Source organism: Falco punctatus, assembly GCF_963210335.1.
Source record: "Falco punctatus genome assembly, chromosome: 9".
Lineage (NCBI taxonomy): Eukaryota > Metazoa > Chordata > Aves > Falconiformes > Falconidae > Falco > Falco punctatus.
The window spans coordinates 47,247,524-47,257,680 of record NC_137589.1 but is presented as its reverse complement, the minus strand read 5'-3'; the positions used below and the strand labels follow the sequence as shown (position 1 = coordinate 47,257,680).

General features: G+C 59.6%; 1 protein-coding gene across 2 annotated transcripts in view; it reads right to left on the bottom strand.

Moving 5' to 3' along the window:
* The window catches only part of LHX3 (LIM homeobox 3), a 35,640-nt gene extending 25,618 nt beyond the window's left edge, over positions 1-10,022 (bottom strand). Inside the window, exons 1-5 of one of the 2 annotated variants that reach the window (XM_080401972.1) lie at positions 5,206-10,022; positions 2,293-2,464; positions 1,779-1,981; positions 1,419-1,570; positions 1,132-1,303 (exon numbers count right to left, since the gene is read on the bottom strand). In XM_080401972.1, the coding sequence (XP_080258098.1) occupies positions 1,132-1,303; positions 1,419-1,570; positions 1,779-1,981; positions 2,293-2,464; positions 5,206-5,275 (769 nt within the window). In that variant the 5' untranslated portion in view covers positions 5,276-10,022. Of the gene's footprint in view, positions 1-1,131; positions 1,304-1,418; positions 1,571-1,778; positions 1,982-2,292; positions 2,465-3,443; positions 3,593-5,205 lie in introns of those variants that run through there. The other variant, XM_080401973.1, reaches the window with a different exon arrangement.
* Positions 10,023-10,157: the final 135 nt, after the last annotated feature.

Below are 10,157 nucleotides of genomic sequence, written 5' to 3'. Positions count from 1 at the left end.
ACAGTGAGAGCCGCTCTGTTGCCTAGGATACAAACCTGTTTGTGGCATCAAGCTATCAATAATTGTTCAACATTTTTTAGTTATTATTTATAGTATATTCATATTTAATGATGCTGATGCACAGTGTGTATAAACAGACTTGAAAATCAAATAGTTTTTAGGAACACGGGAGAGAAGCTAAGATGCAAAGCTGTGTGTGTGTATAAACATACGTGCATTTATAGACCTGTGTCTGTCTAAATATGTACACGGAGTTTTGCATTTCAGCTTTTCTCCTGTATTCTTAAAACCGATACATGCACACACACATGGGCACGCACATTTAGGCTCCGCACTAGCACAGACCAGCCCCCTTAGCCCTGGGGCAGTTGGGGCCGTGCAGAATGTGCCCCCGAGCAGCGCTGCAGGCACTGACCTCCCACCCCCCCCACCCCACCCCCGCCACAGGGCCGTATTCTGCTCCTGCAGCGGCTGCCGTGGGGCTGGAGAGTGCAGGATAAGAGCTAGTGGAGGTGTCTCCCTGGGTTTGGCAACAAAAATCTCTGCTCCAAAAATGAGACCCTCGGGTTCAGAAACCTCCCACCACGCAGCAACCTCCCTCTCACAGCACGGTGGGGAAGTAACAGCTCCCACAGAACCGGGGCGTCTTAACTAGTAACTATGCAAATAAAACCACCCCTAAATAGGATGGGAAAAAAAATGTTATACTTTTCCCCACAGAAACGTTCAGTGATTGTGGATTCTCTGGTTTTCTTATTTCCAAGAGCCCCTGGACAAGGCTGTGTATGAGCAGCGGCTCTAACACCCGCCGTGCCTGCCCGGGGAGCTCTCCCTGCTCTCCCCGCACCTTTCCGGACCTGGCACAGCCCCCCCCCCGCCGGGGGAAAAGCAGAATTTCCTCAGCCCCGGCTGCCCCCGCAGCCCTGCCAGGGTTTACCCCGCGGTAAATCCCGGGGCTCCGCGCTTCTCCCGCCCCGGACACTTGTTGTCAGTCATTCCGTTACGGCTGAAAATTATTAACGTGGCCCGGGGTGTGTGTGAAAGCAGCCACGGCACGGACCGCAGCTCGGCCGGGGGGCACGGACCGCGCTTGGCAAAGCCCTGTCTGGCACCGGGGCGCCGGGGACCGACCTGTGAAGGAGACCTCGGCATCGCTGTCGGGCCCCTCCTCCTGGATGCTGTCCTTGTCGGACTTGGAGGTCCCCCGGGATCGCTTCATGTTCCTGAAGTACTGACCCCACCGCTGCCTCCCCGCGTCCTTCTTCAGCCTTTTCTCCTTGGCCCTGCGGTTCTGGAACCAGACCTGCAAGCAGGGCAGGCCGGGGAGCTCTCTCTCCGCGGGGCCGGCTCCCTGCCCGCCGCCCCCCGCCCCGCAGCCCCCGCAGAGCCGGTGGGGGGCGAGGGCCGCCCCGTCTCACCTGCACCACCCGCATGTCCAGCCCCGTCTCCGATGAAAGCTGTTCCCGGACGTGCCGCGCCGGTTTGGGCGAGTTGTTATAAGCGTTTTTGAGGGTCTCCAGCTGCTTGGCCGTGATGGTGGTGCGGGGTCTTTTGGCCGTGGACTCAGCCTCTGCCGACACGGTCGGAGTTAAAGGTGAAGTTACCACGGAGCGGCCCCAGGGACATGGGACCCTCGTCCCCCCCTCCAGCCACCCCCCGACGGCAGATACTTCCGGCCCCCCTTCCGCCCGGCCCATGAGCGTGTCCCGGAGGGCAGGAGAGCCCCAGGCCGCATCCCTCCTGCCCTCAGGGGATGCGAGGGAAGGCGCAAGGGGTACCTCTCTGCTTGGCCGTCTCGTAGTCTGCCTTGCAGACCAGCCTGCTGTCCTCCATGAGGTAGAACTCGTCGCCGGTGGCCAGCTGCCGTTTGCAGACGATGCAGGCGAAGCAGTGCAGGTGGTAAACGAAGTCCTGGGCCCGGCGCACCACCTGGGTCGGGGGGATGCCCTGCTGGCAGGCGGCACACTTCGTCCCGAAGCGCCTGAGCGGGGGGGGGGGGGACAAGCGGCGGCCGCTGAGCGCGGCAGGGGGGGCTGCCGGCCCGGCCCGCCGCTGTCCGCGGTGCTGAAATCGGCCCGCGGTGCAGAACCCGGCCCGCCGCTGTCCGCGGTGCTGAACCCGGCCCGCGGTGCAGAACCCGGCCCGCCGCTGTCCGCGGTGCTGAACCCGGCCCGCGGTGCTGAGCCCGGCCGCCGCTGCCCGCGGTGCTGAACCCCACGCGTGCCCCTGACACCCACCCGCCCCGGCACCCCCCGGCTTCTCCCCGGCCGCCCCCGGCCCGGCCCCACGCACTTGAAGAAGTCCTCCTTGCAGTACACGCCGTCCCCGCGGCTGAAGCACTTCTCGGCCAGCTGCGTCTGGCAGTCGGAGCATTTCAGGCACTTGCTGTGCCAGTGCCGGTCCAGGACCTTAAGGATGAACCTGTCCACGATGTGCTGGTTGCAGCCGGCGCACAGCGGGATCTCTGCGGGGAGGCAGCCCCCGTCAGCCACCGCCCCGACGGCCCCACCGCCTCCCGAGACCGGCCCGGCCCTCCGCCCCCGGGGTTTGCTGCCGCCCGACGGCCGATCCGGGGGTGGCCCGGGGAACGGCCCGAAAAAATGAGTATTCGTTCAAATTCGTTGGCGCGGCGCCGGGGGAGCCTCTCCCCGCGCCGCAGAGAGCAGCGAACCCCCGGGCCGCGCACACCGGGGGAAGCGCCCGGGAGCAGCGGGGAAAACAGGCAGGGAAGGGATGGGAACAGAATTAACCCCCGGGCCGAGCCGCCGGCAAAGTTGCAATGAATTATTCCAGGCTCTTTTTCCTTTTCCTACTCTTTCAAAATTCACCTGCAAATAACGGCGGGGTAGCCCGGGCGGGGTGAGGAAAGAGGCTACCAAAAATTACGAGAATTGCACTGAAAATAAAAGCGCAGTAGGCTTGTCCCATCGCCCTGCAGATATCCACAGAGATAAAACAGAAAGAGATGATACAAGGACACAGATACAGAGAAATAGAAATATAAAAATAAACAGATACAGTAGATAGAAAACGAAATGTACAGATATATAGACATAAATATAGAGAAATCGGCATATAGGTTTAGCTATTGACAGGCAGGTAAAAACGTAGATATAGAGGTACATAAATATAGATACATCGGGATGGATACAGAAGAGACATCTACAGACAGGGCTGTATAGATATAGATAGATGAAGACATAAGGGTATCTATATGTAAAGATAACTATAGAAAGATATATAGAGATGCATAGCCGTGCGTAGGGGTAGAGATGGAGATGATATCGTTATACGTATTAATCGTCCTCTCAACAATTCATCGCGTCCAAACAAATAACCCAAATAACGGCAGCGCTAAAGGCAGCGGCCCAGGCCCCGGGCTGCCTGGAAAGGACAGGGCACGGCACGGCACGGCCCGACACAGCACGGCCCGCGGCTCTTACGCTGCATGGCGGCTCCGCGGGCCGCGGCAGCGCCGCTCCCTCAGGCGGGCCGCAGGCACTGGCGCATCTTCCGCGGGGCCACCGCCCCCCGCCCCGTCGCTGCCGGGGCCGGGCCGGGGGTGCGGAACTGCTGCGATCCCCTCCCCGGCCCCCCCAAATCACGGCGGCAGCTGAACCCCGGTCGCTGCCACCCCCGCGGCGCCGGGGATGTCGCTGGCTGAAACGGGTTATTTTTAGCAGCCGCCCCGCCCCGCCGGTGCGCTCTGAAGCGCCGGGCAGGGCATCGCCGCGCGCTGTATTTAACACCCCCCCCCCGGGGCCGGCGGCACATCCCCCCCCCACCCCGGCCGGCTACGGCGGGAGGGCGCCGGCTCCGGGGCGCCCGGAAACGAAACCCGGGCGGGGCCGCCCCTCGACGGGCCCGGCGGCGGGCGGGGGGCTCAGCCGGAGGCGGCGGGGGGGCAGCGCCGACCGCTGCCCCGAGCTCGTTGCGAGTCGCAGACCCCGGGATTTGCCCCCGGGCCGGGGAAAGCACCGCGCGCCTCGACCCCTCGCCGGTACGAACACCCCCGCCGGGCCTGGTCCTGCCGCCCCCTGCCGCGGTGAGCCCCGCTGCTCCTTTCCCGCTGCCTCCGCGGGCCCCGACGGAGCCCGGCCGGAGACCGCGGGGCCGTGAAGGAGCGTCGCGTCCTGCGGGAAAACGGCGTTGTCGCGCCGCTCCCGTACCGGGGGGTCGCTTTCGGCGGTGTCGCCTCCTCCCCCCGCAGAGCATCTCCCGACTGCCCGGTCAAACGCGCAGCTATCGCGGCTGCGATGCCCGCACCGCGGAGAGCCCGGAGAGACAAACCGGGCGCTAAGCCCGGGGACACCAGCCCGACGGCGCGGGGGGGCTGCGGGGCTGCCCGACCCGCGGAGTCGGTCCCGGTCCCAGTGTCCCCTCGGCCCCCGCGCCCCGGCGAGGCCCCCGCCCCGGATCCTCGTTGTTTTGTTTTTAAGCCGCCGTCGGTCGCGGTCGATGCTGACGAGAACCGGGACGGCCCCGCACCGGATCCGTCCCCCTGCCCCGGCCCCGGCTCTGCCAGCCCCGGGGAGACCCCCGGAGCTCCGGACACGCCAGGGCAGCGCGGGCCGGTTCTCCTCGTCCCGGCAGTGCTGCCTCCGTTCGTTAAACGGGAAGGAAAAAAACCGAACGCATTTAAGAGAGGAATTAACGGGAGTTTTTCCAAAGCGGGGAAAAAGCCGGGGCGGAGCGGGGCGGGGTGGCGCAGGGTATGCCCGCCGTCGTGGGGGAACCGGCGGGCAGAAATTCCCCGTTCCGTCCCTGCCCTTGTTGCACTGGGAGCGGCGGGACCCCGGGGCAGGAGCCGCCGCTCCGCAGCGCCGGGCAAAGCCGCCGCCGGGGCCGGGCAGCGGGGCGAGCCCAGAGCAGCCGCCGCCTTTCCTCCGGAAGCAGGCGGAGAGCCCCAGTCTAGACCCGACGGGCCCCGAAGGGGCGCCCGTAGCAGGCGCGGGGCCGGCGGGGCAGGCTGTGATGCGAGGACAAGGCAGGGAACAGCGCGGGGCGGGCGGGACGGACCGGGACGGACCCCCCGGTGCCGTCGTGCTGCCCGCGCTCCCCTGCAGCCCGCCCCGACCGCGGCCCCGACGGCGTCCCGGGGAGCGCGGAACGGGCACAGGCTGAGGCTCCCGCCGGGGCTCCCAGAGCCGCCACTGGCGCCTCCGCGGGGGGACGCGGAGGTTTGCGCGCACCCACCCCCCTCACCTGGGCTCCGCGGGAAGGGGCAGAGCTCCGCTGCCTTCTCCGAGCCGGCGCGGACCCGCTCCAGCAGCATCGCGGCCCCCGCGGGCGCGCCGGGCGCCGTCCGAGGTGCGCGGGTGGCTGCGGAGGAGTGGCGGAGCGGCGCGGAGGGGAGCGCAGGGAGCGGCGCGGGGGCGGCCGCCTCCCGGGGCGGAGCGGGGCCGGCGCGGGGGGGCGGGCCGGGGGCGGCACCGCGCCGTCGGGCCGGGCCGCAGCTGGGCCGCGCTTCACCGCGGGGCCCTTCAGCATCGCGAAAGCGGCGGGGGGGAGCGTCGTCCCCCACGGCCCACGCGTGGCCAGGGCCGCCGCGCCCCACGCCTGGGCTCAGGCTGCAGCCGCCGCCCTCGCGTGTAAAGCGGCCCCGGGGCCCCCGCAACGCCCCGAGCGGCGGCACGGTGGGAGTCAGGGGAGCCGCCGTCGGTGGGAGCCTCCTCCCGGGCCCGGCCGCCCCCCGGCCGCCCCCGCTCCCGGATTTCGTTTGCCCCCGCGGCGCGGGTCTCCGTCGACGGCGGCCGCGGGGAGCGGGGTGGGGGGGGCCGCTTCCCTTCCAGTAATTAGTTAATGAGAGCGGAGAGGTAACTGGTGAGGACTCGTGTCTGACCCATGGCAATCAGTGCCCTGCGGCTGGCAGAGGTTAATTGCACTAATTGAGGATTGGGCGGACATGGGATGGGGGTTGGGTGTGTGTTTTTGCATGCACATGCGGGTGCATACAGGTGTGCATGTGTGTATTTGCAGGTGCATGTGGGTGTGCATGTGTGTATTTGCATGTTCATGCGTGTGTTCATGTGTGTATTTACAGGTGCATGTGGGTGATTGCAGAAGCACATGTGTGCGTATAGGGGTGCAGGGACATGCATACGCAGGGCTGTGCACTTATTCATACGCAGTCTGTGCGTGCATTTGTGCGTGCAAGGGGTGTGTGTACCAGCCAGTGTGCCCATGCGGGTGTTCAGGGAGGGGTGTGCAGGTTTGTGTGTGTGTGTGTGCACCCGCAGGTGTGTGTGCCTATGTCTGTGCCTGTGAGCTTGCGCTCTGTTCCATGGGTGCTTGCGTGTTTGTGTGTGCAGGGACGTGTGGGCACATTTCCGTGCGCTTGTGTGTGTGTGTGCACCAGGGTGGAAGCCCCGTGCGTGTGCACACCGCTTGCCCCAGGCAGCCGGAGCTGATAATTGTGGTTGTTACTGTGAGCCCGTTAATCCCCCGAATCCCTTTACCTCCTGCTCGCAGGAGATTACAAATTAATAAAAGCAGCTTAGGGGCGGGAGCCTCCAAACACACATATGCTCCTGCCGGGCGGCAGCACAGGGACTTTCGCCCGCCCGTGGGGGCAGTCGGGGAGCCCAGCACCGAGCTCCCGAGGGCCCCAACTTCATGCCACCTGCACTGGCCCAGCACCACTACTGAGCACCCCTGGGTGCCAGGCTGTGCTCCTGCCTGCTCACCTCCCCCGGGTCCTGCGGGGGCCAGTGGCTGGGTCAGGACTGTCCCCTCTGATGGTTCACCTGGCCAGGGACAGGTCCCAGCCTGGGGGCCAGCTCAGACCCCTACAGTTGGAAAATAACACAGGGAGACATTATGGGGAGCAGGATCTGGGGTCCCCAAATAAAGTACCTCGAAATGTCAGGCTGGAGCACAGCTGGGTACGGGCAGAGCGCTGGAACGGCGTGACTGGTACCGTGCCCCAGTAACACCGGGTACCACGGCAAGTCCTGCTGGGTACTGCCAGCACTGGCTGTGCTGGGGCACCTCCACCCTCCCTAGGGCCATGAACAGCTTCTGGGGGGAGCAGGTGATGACCCACAGAGTCTCTTTTAAGCTCAGTTTTATAAGTGGATTTTTAGTCTGATCCTCTAAGGAAGCAGTTTAAGAAAGCGTGTGTGTGTGTGCTGGTGCCTGCCCTGCCAGGGCTGCGGCTCCGCAGGACGCAGGGCAGCGGGGACCCGCTCAGGGCCACCAATGGCACCTGCCAGCCCTGTGCAGCCTTGTGTTTTCAGCCCCAGGGTCACACACCGGCACCATCGCGGCAGGTTTCCACAAAAGCCCCTTCGGGTGCCCTCCTGCTCGGGTTGTGGCAGGCATCAGGCCCTGCCCACAGGCTTCCTCACTGCTTCTGCCACCATTAAAAAAAACCACCACCAAACCAACCAAAACGTATCTTTGTTACTTTTTTTGTCTCTCTTCCCTGGTTCAGAAGATTGCTTACCAGCCCCCGAGAAGTCTGAACTTAAACACACTCCTCTCCCCTTTCCCTTCTGTCAGTTCTGCAGACAGACCCAGGGGCTGCACCATCCCTCCTTCTGAGGAACCTGCGCCAGGTTTGCTATGACAGCCCTTGTCCCCACCGCCGCGACAGCGGAGCATCAGACCCTGCAGTGAGTTCCCAGGACCCGGAGCACCTCTATAAAAGGAGGCAGCAGATGGATCAGGTTTGGGTGGGATGGTCAGGGCACGCCTACCCCTGCCCCAGCAGGGACCATGTCACATTCCAGCTTGAGACATCTCAGGTGAGGAGCCCATTCTTCACGTTCCCTCAGGGAACATCACCGTTTTCCAGGCAAGATCGCAGGGCAGCTGGGAAACGCACGTTTCCCTGGAGAAGCGAGCTGCAGCGCCCAACTTCAAAGAACCGTATCTACAGGTTTAGAAATCCTGCAGGTTTCTAAAGAGATCTTGGAGTACTTCTGCAGGGAGGGTATTTTTAACAAGTCACCCATCCCACCACCTCAGTGGCACTGCGGGTGACAGCGGAAGGATTCAGGAGCATTCAGTGGAGCTGGCACCAGCCTGGCCACAGAAGAGATGTTCAAGTTCAAGGGGAAGGCTCAGAAATCACCCATTTTCCCATCACTCCTGCAAACACTCACCAACATTTTATGAAGTTATGGGATAACAGTGAAAGAAATGGAGCAAAGTTTACCTGGTACGTTTCAGAATTAAGTACCTACATAAAATGACTGATAACGGTTTGAAATGGATGAATGGATGAAAAGGATACAAGCTATCCTTGCGATACAGTTTTTACCTAAAAGTAACTTGAAAATACAGGTAAAAAGCCAATACACACCACTTTGCCCAAATGTTTGCAATTTATTTTAAACAAGCACATTAGTTTACAATTTAGTACAAAACACTCACTTTTCCTTCCTAGAGAGGTACCAGACTGAGTAAAAAAAACCCCAAAACTAAACAAAACAAAGCAAAACAAACTTGAAAATGTCAAGTTATTGAATTAAAATAAATAAAACATTTAAATTACTGAAATGGTATATTCACTATTTTCAACACCTCATATGCAATGCACAGACCTACACAATACACCTTGGACCTTCTCTTAAGATGGTAGTTCCCGTGCAGTTCTGAGCCGAAATAGCTAAAAATGGAAGAGTTCTCAGGAAGAACTTCATTAGGTTTCTTTAGCACTTGCAGCTTTTCTTTCTCTGCTGGCATATTCCACAGCACTCCTTTTATTTTCTGTGAAGGTTTAATAATTCCCCTTTAAAAATATCCGAAGAGCAAAGAAGGCTCCATGAATTACGGAGGGCAAAAAAATCCTTCTTGGAAACAACTGCCACCAATACGGTACAAGCCACAAATGACAGTGGAATCACAGAAGCTTCTGTGGTACAACACAGCACAAATAAAACCTCCAGGACTGAGGAGATGGTGGTTTGAGGCAATTTTGAAAAAGGAAACACTTTCTTGTAACTCACCCAACCAATAACACACCACAGCAAAGCAGCATCACACATTCCCCAGCAGACATGAAGTATCTTTACGGTCAGAGTACGTAAAAGGATATAATTTGTCATCATAAAGATAGAAAATAAGAACAAGTAAACCAAGATTTACAGAACCAAATTCAAAGTCAACAAAACTTTTCCAGATGAGGTCACTACCGGCATTAAAGTGAGAGACTTGGCCAGTTAACTGGCAACAGAATTAAGAGCACCAACATGGATAATCCACATCCTTATTTCACACTTTTACACTCCTAAGAAAAAACACTCCAAGTTTGAGTATCCGTTTGTTTTATCATGTTTCCAGGAGGGTCCCAGCAACATGAAAGTTAACAATGTATAGCAAACCAAGCCAAACCTTCAATCCAAACCCACATTTGCTGGTGTTCTAATGGCAAAATTATCACTACAAACCTTCAAAGCCTTCAGAACAAATCAAAGCTAACAAACTCGGGTCTATAAACATGGTAAACTGCAGAAGCAACAACCAGCTTGGAATTGTGCAACAATACTGACAGCGGGAAACTCAAGTCCCACAGAAACCGGCCAAATCTTCCAGATCCAGTATTTGCTATGCTATGGGTTTGGTTTTTCGGTGTTTGTTGGGGTTTTCTGCGTTCGATGTCCTTGCTTGTTGGCTGATATCAACATCTCCCCAGAGTAGTCACTTAAAAGTTGCCTGATTTCTAAAACTAAATGTGGGAACTCTGGGCTTTCCTCTGAACAAGCCTCCTTCTGGGACCTCTCACTGGATTCTAGCACAAAGCAAGTGGCACTGATGAGCCAGCCTGGGCCACCTTCCACCACGAGCTCACTACCTTTCTAGTTGTTTACAAGTTGTTTTAATATTCATGCCCAGGTGCTACAAAAATAATTATAGGGACTCTTCTAAAGAAAACAGCCCCACAATCGCTCCTTGTGCCAGAACTCTTGAACAGCGAGGGTCCTTACAAAGCACGGACTGACTTAATGCCACCGACTTCATACCAAAATTAAAGGCAGACATTTTTGTGTCAGACCACAGGCAGGAGCAGCTGTCCGCAGGTGCTCCCAGCAGCTCTCGGAGCTCCAGCTTCATGGAGAGAGCGCGGAGTCAAGTTTCTCACGTTGGAGCAAGCGGCATCGGCTGCACACAATAAACAGCGAAGGCGGCTCAAGAAAACCCCAGATAATGCG